Source organism: Scardinius erythrophthalmus (assembly GCF_964197995.2).
Source record: "Scardinius erythrophthalmus genome assembly, chromosome: 3".
NCBI classification, from domain to species: domain Eukaryota; kingdom Metazoa; phylum Chordata; class Actinopteri; order Cypriniformes; family Leuciscidae; genus Scardinius; species Scardinius erythrophthalmus.
Genome location: NC_138223.1, coordinates 8,340,944 through 8,359,107, shown reverse-complemented (window position 1 = coordinate 8,359,107; position 18,164 = coordinate 8,340,944). Strand labels below are relative to the sequence as shown.

The 18,164-nt window shown below is 36.4% G+C and overlaps 1 protein-coding gene across 2 annotated transcripts in view; it reads right to left on the bottom strand.

The window, feature by feature from the left end:
• prkcba (protein kinase C, beta a) overlaps positions 1 to 18,164 on the bottom strand; it is a 30,878-nt gene that overhangs the window by 9,850 nt on the left and 2,864 nt on the right. For both annotated transcript variants that reach the window (XM_081361519.1, XM_081361520.1), the window contains exons 3-15: positions 9,081 to 9,163; positions 7,369 to 7,480; positions 6,708 to 6,836; positions 3,290 to 3,446; positions 3,061 to 3,195; positions 2,876 to 2,972; positions 2,612 to 2,758; positions 1,572 to 1,745; positions 1,398 to 1,489; positions 850 to 912; positions 395 to 533; positions 235 to 315; positions 29 to 136 (exon numbers count right to left, since the gene is read on the bottom strand). In XM_081361519.1, the coding sequence (XP_081217645.1) occupies positions 29 to 136; positions 235 to 315; positions 395 to 533; positions 850 to 912; positions 1,398 to 1,489; positions 1,572 to 1,745; positions 2,612 to 2,758; positions 2,876 to 2,972; positions 3,061 to 3,195; positions 3,290 to 3,446; positions 6,708 to 6,836; positions 7,369 to 7,480; positions 9,081 to 9,163 (1,517 nt within the window). The remainder of the gene's footprint in view (positions 1 to 28; positions 137 to 234; positions 316 to 394; positions 534 to 849; positions 913 to 1,397; positions 1,490 to 1,571; positions 1,746 to 2,611; positions 2,759 to 2,875; positions 2,973 to 3,060; positions 3,196 to 3,289; positions 3,447 to 6,707; positions 6,837 to 7,368; positions 7,481 to 9,080; positions 9,164 to 18,164) is intronic.

The following is an 18,164-nucleotide window of genomic DNA, read 5'->3' as shown; positions in this document are numbered from 1 at the left end:
AAAGCGTGTGCTTGTGTGTGTCGCCTACCCCCTTGCATATGGCCACTGCTTCTTTTGACATGGATTTCGGGTAAGATACATGATGCTCCATGATGGACTGGAACAGCTCATCTTCATCCTCACCATCAAAAGGGGGCTAAAGGGGTGGAAAAACGTTGGCATCACTGTATCTATCACAATTTCTTTTAAAAATGGCTCATCCGATCGGAATTTAGACCCGTAGCATTAGTTTACCTGTCCCGCCAGCATTTCATACAGGAGAACTCCATAAGCCCACCAGTCAACAGACTTCCCATACGGTTGATATGCTATGATCTGTTACACAGAAGAGTATTTATATGCATGGTGTACACTCGCTCTAATTCACACAATACACTCATATATTCATACACACCTCTGGGGCAATGTAGTCTGGAGTGCCACAGAAGGTTTTGGTTGTGGCCCCATCAAACATGTTCTCTTTGCACATGCCAAAATCAGCTATCTTAATGTGGCCTTCAGCGTCCAACATCACATTATCCAGCTTCAGATCTCTACACAAACCCAGGGCACAAAGAACAGTTCACATACACACATATATTAGAAATTATTTGCTATCACAACAATCTGATTACAGTTCTTTAATAACAATGCAATGCATCATGAAATTTGGTTCCATTATTTTGGTTCTATTCATAATATAACACAAATTAACCAAGGGACAATTTACACAACAGTGTTATATTGACAAAAAAGAATGCATTGCAATGGTTGCATTTAACTTTTATGCTTAGATTCCACCTTTCTAAAAAAATTTTTTTTACCATGTCAAACCAAACATTTACAGTCACAAACAAAGAAACATGTCACCTGTAAATAATGCCCTTAGAATGAAGAAAGAACAAGCCGATGGCAATCTCTGCAGCATAGAACCTGACGGTAAACAAAAAATAGAATTAAAACCAGTTGAAATACTGATCCGATGTAGGAATAAATCTAAACAACAGTAGTTTTGTTGGTTGGCATAAACATTAATATTAAAAATTAGTCACACCACAAATCAATGACAATGATGATTGCTTTTACAGAATGGCGACAACAGTAATATTTTAAAATACTTAAAATATTTTTTTCTTTTGAAAGAAGTCTCTTCTGCTCATCAAGGCTGAATTTATTTGATCAAAAATACAGAAAAAATAATAGTTTGCCATTTAAAATAACCTTTTCAATTAGAATATATTTTAAAATGTAATTTATTCCTGTGATGGCAAAGCTGAATTGTCAGCAGCCATTAAAGTCTTAACTATAAAGCAGTCTTAAAGAAATACTACTTTGTTCAATAAATAATTAAATGAATAATTATCTCATTCAATTTGTCATTACTTAAGTGTTTTGTGTGTTTGGGAGTAAATACATACACAGCATGGGGTTCCTTAAATTTCCCCACTTGTTGTATCTGATACATCAAATCTCCACCATTGATATACTCCATCACGAAGTAAAGGCGGTCCTACAAACAACAACACAATTGAGTAGGAGATCGTAGTGTTTGTCATGTGTATGTGAATCTGTTCTGTGTGTGTGATGTTTACCATGGTCTGAAAGCAGGAGTGGAGATGGGTGAGGAAGGGTGGTTTGCCAGAGAGAGCGAGAACTCTCTTCTCCACCATAGTGCATTCCACATCATCATCCTGAATGACCACGTCCTTCTTCAAGATCTTCACTGCGTACAGCTCGTCTGAGCCTTTACGCTCGGCAAGCATCACCTGGAGAACGACAGAGCATGAATACTGTGCTAGACAATCAAATAATTTCATTATTAATTGATAGCTTATTTCAATGTAAAATAAATGTGTAAATATTGAGTAATTATGTATAATTGACATGATGAGAGTTAAATTACATAATATGAATGTTTTTTGTTAAACGTCCCATATGTATTTCATTTATAAATGAATTTGCTGTTAAGAAGGTCTCTTTAAATTATTTAATGATAAGTATGGGGAACAATGTTGTGTTTTTGATAGTTTTTTGAATAGACAATTCAACAAGTCTTGAAAAAGAACATACTTTTAAATCCTTTTATAGGATACTAAGCATACACTACCATACAAAGGTTTGGGGTTTGTAAGATTTTTTGGTAACACTTTATTTAACAGTGTCCTTCGTATATACGTTATATAGTGCATATAACTACACACTGTAGTAATAACATCCAACTAACCCTAGATCAAACCCTAACCCTATAGTAAATACATGTAGTTCATTAATCTACTCAGTACCTAAATGCATAATTACACTGTAACAAGGACACGTTAAAATAAAGTGTAACCGATTTTCTTTTTAATGTTTTTGAAAGCCTCTTCTACTCACCAAGGCTGTGCTTATTTGATAAAAAAATACAGCATATTGTAAAATAATATTACAAATAAGAATAAGCAAATTCTATTTAAATATATTTTAAAATGTCATTTATTCCTCTAATGGCAAAGCTGAATTTTCAGCATCATTACTCCCGTCTTTAGAGTCACATGATCCTTCAGAAATATTGACTGTATTGTCAATATTGTCCTTGCTGAATAAAAGTATTAATTTCTTTAAAAAAAAATACATAAACAATAGTGTGTGCTACCTTGCCAAAGCTGCCTTTGCCCAGCACCATGATGAAGTTGAAGTCTGTGAGCTTCATGCGGTCTTGGTTGCCATTGGCATCATATTTGGAGATATCATTCTTTGAAGAGCCATCTATATTCTTAGTGCCAGGGCCGATCTTGGCTCTCTGGAGTTTTTGGAAGAAGAAAAAAAAAACCATTCAGAATATTGTCAGAAAGGGAGGAAAGCTAGATGTAAAAAATAAAATAAAAATGTGTCAACAAAATGGGAAGGTGGATTTCACCTCAAATTTCTGCCTCAGTTCTTCATTGCCCTCCTCTCCATCTGGCGGAACTGGAACATTGAAATATTCCCCTTCCTCTTGGCCCAGGCACTTAAACCTACAATCCAAACAGATCAAAACGATGGTCTCAAACCTCGAGCACTGAGGTCGTATGTGCGGGTGTATCCCATCATGGTAGTGCTTACCATCCATCGACACCTTGTTTCTGCAGCTCGGAGATGCCAAAAGACATGGCCCCCATGAAGTCATTTCTGCTGGTCAGATCCCAATCCCACACCTCCACTGACAAACGCCTGTCTTTATCTGTATCTTTGAGGTTACTATGGTGGCATGAAGATGGAAAGAGACATTGCACACATGTAAAACACCCACATCCACACAACTGCATTGCAGATTGGTTTATTTTTCACTCACAAGCTGAAGTGTTCATCCCAGGTAGGATTGAGGGAGCACTTGATGGTTTTGGTCTTCTGCTTGCTCTCGCTCTTTGGGTCTGGAATTAATTTAAGCTTCACGTATGGATCTGATAGTCCATTTGGATCCATTGGCACCAAGTTACGAGCCTCCTTGACTATAAATTAAAATACACAATGTGAAAACCAATGAATGCAGGACTTCGGAATCTTCGGAAACCTTATAACTCCATCTGATCTAAATTAGATTTCATCTAATTTATTTCAGCGTTATCTCAATTAAGGAAAATGATTTTTAGTAGTTTTAGTTGACAACAATAATACCACTGATTAAACTAAATTTCTAAACTACAATTGCTAGGCAGTTGCTAGGGTGTTCTGAATGGTTACTAGGCTAGGGCATTGTTAGGTAGTCGCTAGGCTGCTAGGGCTTTGTTAGATGGTTGCTAGGCAGCTTCTAGGTGTAACAGGTAATCTGGGTTTGTGTCTGTTTTGGATGGATTATTATGTGTTTTAGTTTCCTTGGTTTTAGTTTATTTCTATGGTTTTTCATTGTTTGATTTATTACGCACCTGTGTCTTGTTTTCTTGATTAGTTTGTCTTTGTATTTAAGCCCAGTGTTTTGTTCAGTTCACTGTCTGATCTCATCACATTTAACCAGTCGTTCTGCTCATGTTTCTGACAGTTGCCTGAGTACTTTGTGTTTATGTTGAATAAAACAACTGCCTGCGCTGAGGTCCAGCACTTTTATTTCGTGTAGTTTCCAGCTGCGTGTGACATTAGGCTGTTCTGGGTGTTGTTAGGCGGCATCTAATGTGTTTTGTGTGTTTGATAGAATATTGCTATAATGCTGCTGGGTGATTGTTCATGTTTTTTGGTGTTTGCTCAGGCATTGTTATGTTAAGGTTTGTTGTTTGATCAGGCTGTGCCAGGCAGTTGCCATGGTGTACTAGTTTATAAAAATGTCAACTGCAGCACACCTTTTGACACTCAAGAATCTGTAAGAATGCTATAAATAATAGGCAAATTGTATGAAACTTCAGCTATCAATATGCACAGCCCTCTAAATGTAGCTCTAGAGAGTTGATGGATGAGTGAGCTGCTGTGAATGGGATGTGGGGCGATCGTTGGCGGATTGATCTCATGTTTCCAGAGGATGCTGTTTCTGCCCAAGGCAAAAAGAGCTGAGAAAAACACAGACTCGTTTAGAACACTTTGTTGCAGAGTTTCTTTTATTTTATTTTATCGAGAATCTGGAAATCATCTTTAGCCAAGCTAAAAACATTCAAACTTCACCATTTCTGCAACATTTCCATTCCATTCCCTTCTCTTGTTCTACTGATTTGCATGTTTGGCTGAAAGTTTATGCTAGTAAAGCAGTTTGCTTTCTGCCCAGCTAATATATCACATAACCCACAACAGCACTGGCCATATTTGCTTATAACATTCCATATTCAAAACCAGCACAGCTGTGGTTTTTCTAGTTTCTGAACAAAGCCCTTCCTCAGTAACTTCAGTCCATAAAGATGAGTAAATTATCATCAGAGCATTTGTTTGGAAAAGCAACTGACCAATAAAAAAAAGAAGCACAAATGACATAAAAATCCAGTGCATTTTATCTTAGCTGTATATCTAAACCGGTAACACTATACAATAAGGTTCCATTTGTAAACACTTGTTAATTACATTAGTTTATATGAACAATGAAAAATACTTCTAAAGCATTTATTATTAATCTTAGCTCATGTTAATTTCAACATTTACTTGTACATTAAAATCAAAAGCTGACATGAACTAACAATGAACAGTTGTGTTTTTATAAACTAACGTTAAAGGGGTCATGAACTGGGAAATAAAAATTTCCTTGAGCTTTTGACATATAAGAGGTCATCACACTATAAGAATATCCTGTAAGTTTCAGAACTGAAAACGTCCTTGTTAGTCCAAAAACAGCTTTTATTGTAACCAGGGCCAGATAACGACTCGTTGTGGAATGTGCAACCTTTCATGCCACGATCTAAATGTAATGCTATAACACGATTAGGAAACCTTGAGAACTGAAATAGTAAAAAGGTTTTTGAGAGAATTCCACATGTAATACTTGTCTATTTCATATGCAAAGATGTCAGCCAATCACAGCAGTGGGCGTTTACACTGAAGTCTCACAGCAGACACGCCCCTTTAAACAGAGCGTTCAAATCAGAGGCTAAAATCATTGTAGGATTTTTTTTTTTTTTTATGTAAAAATCATACTAACATTATAAGTGCACCCCAGGAAACATTATAAAACAATGCAGTTCATGACCCCTTTAACAAAGATGGACAAATACTGAGACAAATGTATTGCTCATTGTTAGTTAATGCATTAACTAATGGGACCTCATTGTAAAGGGTTAACTCTAAAACAATCAAATATTTATCCATGCCAGGACCAAATATCCGCACACAAGTAGTGCAACCTAAAATACTATATTGTAGTGTCTGGGGTTATAAAACCAGACAACCAATCAGATCAACCAATCAGATAACCAATAACCAAACGTGTTATTTTTGCTGGTCAAGGTGATTTACATTGGTTTAGCAGGTCCTCAACTGAACAGACTTGAGTTCAGCTAGATTAGCCTGAGCATCTGAAAAGTGGCCAAAACTCACCAAAGCAGCATTTATTTGATCAAAAATACAATAAAAACAGTAAAATTGTGCAAATTTATTACAATTTAAAATAACTTTCCTATTTTATTATATTTAAAAATGTAATTCCTGTGATGGCAAAGCCATTACTTCAGTCCAGTCTTCAGTGTAACATGATTTTTTTCAGAAATCCTTCTAATGTGCTGATTTGGTGATCAAGAAACATTTCTTACTATTATCATTGTTGAAAACAACTTACGCCTCTTAATATTATGTGGAAACCTTAAACATTTTATTCAGGATACTGTAATGAATATCAAGTTCAAAAGAACAGCATTTATTTGAAATGGAAATCGTTTGTAACATTATAATTGTATTTAATGTCACTTTTGGTCGATTTAATGCGTCCCTGCTGATTAAGTATTAAATTCTATCAATTAAGTATCAAACTTTTGAAGGAGATTGTATAGACCAGCCTGACCAGGCCAAGAGACCAGCTAAAACCAGCAAACCAAGACATTGCTATGTGGATGATTTGGTTGCCAGGACATTGCTATGCGATTGCTAATGTGTTCTGAGTGGTTACTATGTGTGCTATGGTATTACTAGGGTATTTCAGATGTTACAGTGTTCTGGGTTTTTGCAGGGGGTGCTGTGAATTGCTGAATTGCTAAATTACCTGAAATAAAATTAATAACATATATATAATATAAAAGCTGTGTGTGTGTGTGTGTGTGTGTGTGTGTGTGTGTGTGTGTGTGTGTGTGTGTGTGTGTGTGTGAACTTACTGGTCACGCTGAGAACATAATTTGTGATACTAGCACTGATATGCAGCCGTCCTCTCCTCTCGGTGTGGTCTGTTCCACACAGACTGGGAACATTTTCCACACATCGTTTATGAATATTCATCATACAAGCTGCAGAAAACCACACATAATTAGATTGACAGCATTACACGTGTAGGTTCTCACTCATTACTTCTCACTCACTACTTACTAAGAAATGCCCACACAAACACAGCAGACACCAGGACACCCACACCAACACCCACACCCCCACACCCACCCCACGCACACAAAAACATCCAGAGTCACACAAAGATCACACCCACACTAGCAAAAATAGATACAGAACACTTAATAAACAGCTGTATTTAGATGTGAACAATTATTTCAACATATGAAATATTCAAAAACGAAAAGAATATTTTTACATATGCATTCCCATGCATCACTTCTAAATAACAGTTTAGTAGATCAAACAGTGTATCATGTAATGCATCATCACCACCAGCAGAGGTCACTGTATGAAGGGTTTCATTGTGCAGTGACACACTGTTGGTTCAGTGTGTGTGTGTGTGTGTGTGTGTGTGTGTGTGTGTGTGTGTGTGTGTGTGTGTGTGTGTGTGTGTGTGTGTGTGTGTGTGTGTGTGTGTAGGTTTAGACTCACTGTCACATTTCATCCCCTGGTGTATGAGCCCGTACAGTAGAGATCCACAGTGGTCACAGAATGTGGGGCTGGAGTATGTGTGTACCTTGAATTTATGCTTACTGCGAGGGTCCTGTGACACAAAAACACACAATACTTTCTTATCAAAGTAAGAAACTTCCTCAACAGGAGAGTATTATTACCAAACCTCAGGTTACAACAATAATTCAGAAGCAAAGCAAAGCTATATTTTGTGATATTTAGTTAAATCAATAAATAACTAAATTAAAATAAGAAAATAAATACACACACACACCCTTATTTCCAATTGAACATGTAGAAAATCAGAAGGAGCCGCTGCTCTAATGTTGTCTTAACATTATTTAAATTACACAGTGATTAATGTTAGTTAATGTAATTCATCACAGCAAATACATTAGAAACAGATCTGTTCACCTACAATAATGCAGTGTTATTTTAATTACATTGATATAATATTATAGTTTTTATTGATATTTTGAACAAGTTTTCATTTATATATTTTCTGGCATCATTTTAATTATGGTTGAAGATGTAGTAATTTTGTTTTAAAAGTTTTATGTTTCAGGTTTTCTATCATTATGTCTAAATAGTTTTTACTATATTTTATTTAAGGTTTAGTATATCGAGTTAAACTAAATGAAAAATAAGAAATGTTACATTGGGAACTAGCTGAAACGAAATAATTAATTTTCAAGCAATGTTTTACTTGATGTTTTTAACGGTTTTAGTTTACTGATAACCCAGCACTAATGTTATCAGTTGATTTCCAATAAAGTCTTCTCTCGACTATGGACTTTTTGCAAAACAATGGCAAAAAATATAGACAGAAAAATGGATAGAGCTTAGCAAAGGGCCAACTGCATGCAGCGAGATTTACAAGAGGGAATAAAAAAAACTATTCAGTGGATGTTGAGGCACTATATGAAACAATATGCAAAATTTCTACAGCTAGGGGGCGCCAATGTAGAGACCCAAGAAATAAAATACTGCAAATATTCCTATAAAAAAATAAAGTGCAGCTATTTGAAGAAGCAGAATTTTGATTGCTGTCTTTCCTTTCTTTAAATGATGCCAGCAAGTGCAAGTTAAACAATTAAACAAAAGCAAGTTAATGATCTAATTATTCAACACATCCTTCAAGCTTTTATACAGGAGTCAATGGTGTAAAGGTCAAGATTTTCCAGCTTTTCTACACAGCAGCATCACACAACAGAGATGCAACAATCACCACTTGTCATGTACAGTATCATTCAAAGGAAAACAAATATAATTGGCAGCAATGCAGAAACAAAGCACAACACAGGATGTGTTGCATGTGTGCGCCTGCTTTTACACATACAGGGAGGAAGCGTGGTTATAAATAGAGATTAGAGAAGAGAAAACCGATGTCTCTGCCTGTGTGCACGTGATTATATAGTGCAAGCAAACACATGAGGAACATGAATAGTGTTAGGCTTCATTAAATAGTACATAATCAGTTACCACTTAATAAATATTTAAACTGCTCACCAAGCAGTGTGTATACATGAATAAGTATGTGTGTGTGTGTATGTGTGTAGTGCTAAGTCACAGGAAGTAGTTTATTTCAACTGAAAGGAAGTGTATTTTCATCAGAAAAGATGGTGCAAGAGAAGCTGGTGGATAGAAGGGGGGTGGGTGAGTTGCTTGTTGTCTAGTAAGGCTTCACTTACATCCGATGCAGGGCCCTTGTCGGCCCCTGGGCAGGAAAAAGTAACAAATTCATGGCAGCGTTTGTGGACCACGAAACCACACACTGGGAGAGAGAGAGAGAGAGAGAGAGAGAGAGAGAGAGAAAACACTTCATCAAGTGACCCCAAAACATATTCATTTTTTGTATTGTATTCAATATCAAAATACTAAAGAAAGCACAAGCAAAGTTCTTTTTTAAAATGATAAATGGGTAGATACACAGTTCAGAATGAAGACAAATATTATTTGGAGACTTTCTGGTTGTTAGCAAATGCTCCCTTAGTTCTCAGTAAAGCTGCAGCATCATTTGTTTGCAGATGTGGTTACAGTAGATATTTCGTGGTCTAATGCAACATTCAGACATATTTTCGCAATGCTCAAGTGACCAAATACTTATTGGAATGACTGTATATATCTCCAAAAGCTGATATTCTTCAGGAGGTAAATCTTTAGAGGATGAGACATTTGTGTATTATCATATTTTAGTATTATTTATATACTATTATAGTACTTATACATTTTAAATGAACTTGTATTTGTATATTTGAAGTTTTCATTTTAGTTGTACCAATTTTGGTATGCGCTTTTGTAATTTTCAATACTTTTATTTTATTTCTGTTTAGCTTTTTATTTCAGTACATCAGCTAATTTTATTTCAGTTAGTTGCCGACTAATCACTAGTTTAAGTTTTTCATCAAATATTTATATTTTATTTTATTTCAATTAACCATAAACATAACTAAAATTCACTTCAATAACAACACTGACAAGAATCTGAGCAGTTTGAGAAGATTATCACGTTTATTTCTTCATAACACCATGTAATGCTCTGGGCTGTATTTGCATACACAGAAAACGAAACGTGAAACTATCATTCGATCAACAAATAAAAGTTGCCATATATGTTATTAAACTTTGCATAATCATGCACATGAGTCTAGCTGGTTTAGTTGCACTGTGTACCGGAGCCAAGAATCTTGCTCTTCTCGCCTATATTTTCCTAATTTGCATACTGCTTTATCATAAACCTCACAGCGTGGAAGTTATACCAGAATGTGCCTCTGAAAGTCTAATACTTACTAAACGATTATAAATCACCAAAACCCCAAATTCTCCGGCCAATACAAACAAGAAGAGCAACAAGGTTGGATAATGACAAATGCTCATATTCATCGCAGTTATCCGAACAAATAACGGGTGACATTCACACCTAAATCTCAACATAAAATGTAAAACTAGCGTTAGGTGAAACTATGAATGCATATCACATGCCTAAAGAGCCCAAACCATTGCCATTAGGGATCCCATCAAGTTCACGTTAGCCCACACGAAATAAGATAACTTATTTTTTGTACTGATTTAAGAGGAAAATTCTGAAAAACATCTAAAAATCTGATTTAGAATAAAGCCAAAAGTGCACATAATGATAAATGTATGACATTGAAGTCCCCAAAAATCACTTCAGAATGTTTGCCAGGTGAATGCAAATGTATGGGCATTGATACAGAGTGCATGTATTGATCTGTCTAAATATGATATTGTCACTAGCACTAGAAGAATAAAAAAAATCAATCTGTTCATAATGCTTCATTAGATAATGTCCCTGCTGAAAATATTCAAAACAGCCTGTATCCCTAAAAAAGCATGGGATGGGAACAAATAAAAGCTGCTCTTTTTATATTCTGTCTAACAGTGTGGAAAGTAAAGCCAATAATCATAAACCGCTAAATGATCTGCCAGCTAAGCCCCAATCAGCACTGAACAAATGAAACGGAGCACTCCAAAAATCCCTGTCTTTACAAGTATTTTGGTCTTATTTGTCTGGTTAAAATATCTATAAAATATTTAAATCAAGATAAATTTACTTGGGAAGCAACACTGTATGAGATAATTAGCATATATTTTATAATAAGCATATGTTTCAGGTGTAAACAAGTTAAAGAAAATGAAACAAATCCGAAAGTGACAAACACACTTGTCTCCACATGTCTGAATATATCATGCAGTGTTGCTTCAAGTAACCTCAGTCACCTCAACATGTTCTTAACAGGTTATGATTGTCAGTCATCATACTGTACATTTTCAAATTCCTTTTAAAGTCTATTAGACTTTACTGTAAGACTACTAGTACATGTACTAAAACATGTACTGCTTATGACTATTTTATTTGACTTGTTTTCCAGTGAAAAAATATGCATTAACATGATCAATTTAACTTTTTCTTTACCTTTTTTATACCTGAAACATATGCTTATTAAATATGCAATATAAACTGTGCAATTTTTGACTAATAAAACTGGATTGACAACCATAAAGAAACAGACAGAAACACAAAACAACAACAAAACATTATAGGCCTTCAGTCTTTAATCACTGGGATTTAGCATTCATTATTAACCAGATTATTAAATATACATCGTTAGATAAATTATTTATGAGGTTGCTAACTCAGTGGCAACTGTTGCGATCTGTGATTTAACTGCAAATCTGTTTCACGGAAAAAACACTTTTTCTTGTACAATGTATATTTTTCCCTCCTGAATTTCTGGCCGAACTTGACAGACCAGGTAAATAAAAGAAATGTACCTGAGGGAGGGAACCACATGCATGTACAAATGGTAAATCTAGCTAATCTGACACGCACATTCCAGCAACTGGAATTCATGCTTAGTTACATAAAGGAGGAGGCAGGGACGGTCGGGTTACAGCAGCCAGACTGCAGCTACAGGATCTCCCCTTCACATGTTAACAGTCTATTCTATTCAGCACACCCTTCCCCTTTTCCACAGAAGCATTCCAGGACATTCCCTCTGTAATCTGTCAGTTGTTGCCTAGCAACAAGACCTAAGGGTTAAAGAGGGTGGAACTGTTCTCTCTGCTAAATGTCAAGTTTATAGTCTGCCTCATCTTAAAGGCCCGTTCATACCAAGGATGATAACTATAACGATAAAGATTTCGTTTTAAAAATCGTTCAAAATGTAACAGAATAGCAGAGTCAACACCACAACTATAACAATAAGACACAGAGTAACAATATCTTTGGCATCACTTTCAGAGTTCTTTTTTTTTTCTAGCTGATGAAAGATAAAAACATTGCCAGCCAATCAGAATCCATCCTGCTTTAAAGAGCTCGAGCATTCAAAGTGGCCGACGACAAAACTGCAGTGTGTGCTTATAATAAACACAACGTTATGGTGCGTTGGTGTGGACGCTCATTTTTTTTCTATAGGCCCTGTTGAAAGGATCTACTCCTTTCAGGCCACCCAAAAATGACTTCATTAAATTTACTCACCCTTAAACCTTCGTAGGTGCATATGACTTCCTTCTTTCAGCTGAACACAATCGGAGATATAATAAATAATATCCTGGCTCTTCCAAGCTTTATAATGGCATAGAATAGTGCCTGACTTTTTGAAAAGCACATCCATCCATCATAAAAGAAAACCAAACGACTCCAGTGGGTTAATAAAGGCCATCTGAAGCTAAGCGATTTAAACCTTTATAAAGAGAGTCCAGTTCCAGCGGAAGGGTGACCTCTGACTCGACGTATGTCGTAGGCGTAGCGTAAACTCAGGTGAGAATTGACGAACACGGAAGTGCAGAGGATAGAGCAAAACAAAATGGTGGTCACGAATTAGAAGTCTAAGTCGAGAAGTTTTAAAGAAAAATTACAAACCACGTGAATGTCCTACGCTGGGTCAGCGGTCACCCTTACACTGGAAATGGACTCTCTCGTGAACACACGTACGGCCGTTGATGGAAGCCAGTGAATATAGTTTATAAAGGTTTAAATATGGATATTTTTCTTACAAAAACCCATCGGTTCGCTTTAAAAGGTCTTTGTTAACCCACTGTAGTCGTATGGATTACTTTTATGATGGATGGATGTGCTTTTCAAAAACTTACTATTCAGTGCAATTACAAAGCTGGGAAGAGCCAGGATATTATTTAATATAACTCTGATTGTGTTCGGCTGAAAGAAGAAAGTCATATATACACCTCGGATGGCCTGAGGATGAGTAAATTATGGGATTTTCATTTTTGGGTGACGTATTCCTTTAAAGGGGTGGTTCGGGATTTTTGACATCGGACCTCATTTTTAAGTCAGCCTGGTTGTTATTCATCAGTGGAGACATTTTTTTTTTTTAATTATCCAGTCCTTATATTTGGATAATTAGCCGATGCTAGGCTAGCGCGAGTCAATGGGTATATGTTAGCCAGCCATTAAAAACCGTTTTACCCACTCCACAGTACACCAAACGCAAATCAATTATAACGCTAGACTATCGATGTATATGTCTGTTGAGAGAATAATGTTAGAAATCAAACATTACCTTTCATCTCAATGATCCCAAAGGAACTAGTTTCTCAGCAGCTGCAGAATTTTACTATGCTCCGGTTAGTAATGCGGCAAAAAGTAAACACACAGTGTGCCTGCGGCAGGTAAATGCCGGTACTCTTGCATCATGTGTGGACCGGCTCACTCGGTTGCCTAGGTAATCAATATCACTCCGCTGCTGCTGTAGACAAGGCTTATGATTACAGGGAACAAATTATAACTAATGCAATGTGATGAAAGGTAAGTTTGATTTCTAACATTATTCTCTCAACGGACATATACATCGATAGTCTAGTGTTATAATTGATTTGCGTTTGGTGCACTGTGGAGTGGGTAAAACGTTTTTTAATGGCTGGCTAACATATACCTATTGACTCGTGCTAGCCTAGCATCGGCTAACTATCCAAATATAAGGACTGGATAATTTAAAAAAAAAATGTCTCCACTGATGAATAACAACCAGGCTGACTTAAAAATGAGGTCCGATGTCAAAAATCCTGAACCACCCCTTTAACTCTTCACAATATCACAATAAAAGACATGTAAAGGAGAGTGGGGTAAGACATGTCAGAGGGTAAGACGTGCAGCCCCCTTAATCTAGCAAACTGTACAAATTTTTTTTGTCATGCGATTGTATACACTATTGTTCAGTAGTTTGGGGTGGGTAAGATTCTCAAATGTTTTTGAAGAAGCCACTTATGCTGCTCACCAAGGCTGCTTTATTTGCAGCCTATTCAATTACAAACAACTCATTTATGTTAATATATTTATGTGAAATAGTTTAAAGTAAGATAACTGTTTTCCCGATTATTCAACTTACCCCTTTTTATAAAATTTATATTTCTATTGCCCTATGTTACAGACATCTTGTAACAATATAATTTGTCAAATTAGTTTGATTTCAAACTTTGTTCTTGATCAGAGACAATTTAAGTGGCACAGCTCACACCTACGCATTGGTGCACTGTTTTGATAAGACACACTTTCCAACCATGACGTCTTTGACATGTTTTCTTTGGGTAGCTAAGCAAGTTTGAACCTGTACAGTATTTAGAAGTTCAACCTTGGTGCATCCTAAACACTAACATATTGCATGGCAGAGATAGAAAATATGCTCTTGCATAGGCAGACTCACTACATGTGTGGTCACCACAAAGAAAATCATGAACACCATTGCAGCCTCACGCTTGGCAATCAATTCCAATCAAGGATATGGGAAATGCTACCCATATCCTTGACGTCAAAGGCTAATGGCTATGCATCCAATCAAATCAAACTATGTATGTTAGTCCAAATTCCCCTGTCGTCCCCTTGACAAAAAAAATCACCAAGAACTGTGTAGAGGAAATAAAAAGATCAATTGCAATGCAGAGAGCTTCATTGATTATAATGGAAACATTTTCAGAAGTCCATAACTCTGCTCGCACAGGCAGTGAGCTCAAACATTGTAAAACTTGCAGTGACAGCTTCAGTGATTTAAATTGTCGGAGTGCTTGCTCTAGTATTGTTTTCTGCATATAATACATTCAATATTCACATAATCGGTTTGTTTACCATGCTGCTGGCAGGACAATGTTTAGAAACTGGTTCACCTTTAAGAAAAAGATTTTACATTGGACATCAAGTGGCAATCCAACATCATATAAAAATAAACAAAATATGCCAGGCAACATGTTATATGTTTGGCAACAGTTCTGAGAAATTATTGGTGCACAGCCTCTTGATCAAAACATTTATTTCCATCAAGAGGTGCATCAATTTTTGGTCAAGATCTTGTACTGACACTTAGTCCAGCACTCTCCTCCAGTCTCCTCCAGCACATCCCAAAGACTTTCAATGAATTTAAGATCTGGACTCAAATTCATGTGTGAAAATGATTCTTCATGCTCCCTCTCAACCATTCCTTCACAATTTGACATCCTGGAATATGTGTCTTCCTACATGGTTGTTTAAGAATGAAAAGCCACACACACTCCTCAATCAAGAACTGTTGCCAAACATATAACATGATAGAAATATAATAATCACTGCAATAATGTTACAATTAGTGTTATCACGGTACCAAAATTTCAGTATTCGGTACCAATACCAGTGGAAATCCACGGTTCTCGGTACCAATTCCTTAAACCTGCTAAGAATTATCCAGCCAAGAATGAGCTAGAATGAACTGCTTTTCTGACAGACTGATATTAATGACATAAATAGGGATGCATCGATCCTGATAACAGTATTTGGGTGTCGGTCCGATACTGTGCTGATACAACCGCACCCGATACCACTTTAGGGGCCGTTCACATATCACGTTTGTTGCGCGTACAAATTTCAATTGTAGGCTATGCCGTGGCGAGATGAAAACATCTCAACAGGTCATGTGACAAAAACCAACTGATCAGCTTCGGCCTTTCCGTAACAACATCGAAAACTTGGCCGAACAGCTGATCATAGCTGTACAGGGCGGCTTTTTATTTCTCATCTCCATAAATATATCTAGTAGTAATTAAAGCTAATGCAAGGGCTAGAAATAAATAAATAATTTGCTGATACTTCTTCGTCATCATGGAAAGCGTAGTTCGCACCGCTTTCTCCTTCTTTCCACAAGCGCTTGCTCTCTCGTGGCGTCTGTCGTTGCATGTAACCATGAACAAAGGCGTGCCGCGCCGCTTCTATTATGAGCGCGCACGTCTACATTTGAAATAACGAATTTGCACGCACAAAAAACGTGCTGTGTGAACGGCCCCGTATGGCAACGTGACATTATTCTAATCCAAAATATTTCCATATGTAACTCTTTCCTCCTTCCTTGTCAACGAGTGGATTCAGAGCCACCGCAATAGCAGCGTCACCGGTCGCCATGTCTCAGTGTTTTCATGAAGAGGACGCAACTGCGTACCTTTCGGACAGCGCATCAAGAACCGGATTAACCTGGTACTTCAGTACCACCGGTACTTAAGAAAAGCTGGTACCGTAACAGTTTAATTTTCTTAGTACCGACTTGGTACCGAAGTTCCAGGTCTTTTGACAACGCTAGTTCCAATCATAGACTCTTAACCATGAGCCTATTTAATTTCAAACAGTGACTCAATAGTGTACGTCACAATAGGGAAGAAAAGACTCTGTTTCATGCTGACTTTAAACTCAGCTTTGAAATTTATTGAGAACCCCTAACTTTAGGGTTAGGGGTTTGTTAAAATGCCTTGTGATGCTTGTCCTAGCAATCACTGCCAATAAAAGGAATTACAGACAGTGTATGTACACAGCATACAAATGGCAAAAATAGGACTTCACACACATTCATTATGGAATCTCTTAAATCCCACAGCTACATGCATCTTAATTAGAGTCAAGGTCCTTATTAATTATATCTTTGTGTTCAATTATTGCCCTCCAGTCATTACAGCTGTGTGATTACAGAAGAATCATGCAGTCAGTGATGACAGGGTTCTGTAGCAAAGGCCTGCTATCAGTTTGTCTGTCCCTTTAAAACTCACCAAGCAACCTCAGTGTCCATTCAGTAACTATCATAACATTTTCAAACATTGCATGCAATGTCCCATTAGTTGTGCACATTTATTTATAATGTTACTGTAAACTAAATGTTACTGTTTACTTCATAGTTATTGTCTGTCTAGTGGCAATATTTTTTAGGTCTGACAAGCTTCATTAGACAAATGAGTGAACAAAACAAACTGAAGAAGTGACCATAACAAGAGACTTCATGGAATGGCAAACACTAAAATAATGATAATTTATTTTATTTATTTTGCAGCCTAATGTTTATGATTATCCAACCTTTTTGGTTTTCAGCTTGCACACATTTTTGCTAATGGATCATTTACATATCAGACAGGTTTTTACTCCACTCAAAGTATATGCATATTTTTAAACCCTAAACTTGCATATAAATGATAAGAACTGGATTGATAACAGAAAATTATGACAATGAAAGCAACTGTTCTTTTTTCAAACATCACATTTTGGCACTGTTCCAGGTTGTTCATGACTGTGTAATTTAATACGAACCTGGGTTTATAGATTTACATACACGCAGGTGCACGTCAAGTACATGTTTTGCAGTGGCAGAAAGATCAATGATGTTAATGATTGAATTAATGTGCTAGCATTATTAAAAAGCATTGTATTTGACTGCAGCTGTAACAAAGGCATAAATATAAGCTTTATGCCAAGCATGTCTTGGTTCATTGAACCGTAGCCTTCACTTCAACCTCGTGTTTGCATTCTCATCCTCTCTTTCTCTCTTCACTTCAGTCTGCAAGTATTTGCCAGTAAAATGAAATGGTAAAAATAGCTGTTGTGCTGGTCTCAAACACATCCCTTTGTTACTAGAAGCAGGTCATGGATACACAGCTCTGACCTCCTATTTTTAATCTCACCAAATACAAATGCTTACACAAAAAATAAAAATAAATATTTTGTTATTATGTATGAGAGATGGGACGTGAATCTTATGTCAGTCTTAAGTACATTTTACCTGTTAGTATTTGCATTATGAATTTAAAGAACCCATGAAATCACTAGACGAACGTTGTTTTCTCTCCTTAGTTGATGCATTTCCCAACAAAGTGAATTTTTAGGAGTACACTATTATATGGATGAAGCTAACAGACATAGACCAAACATATTTTCATTTCATAGTGTCTTTAAAAATCAACTAAATGCCCACATGAATGACTAAATTATTACAATGATACTTGCATGAATACAGAAA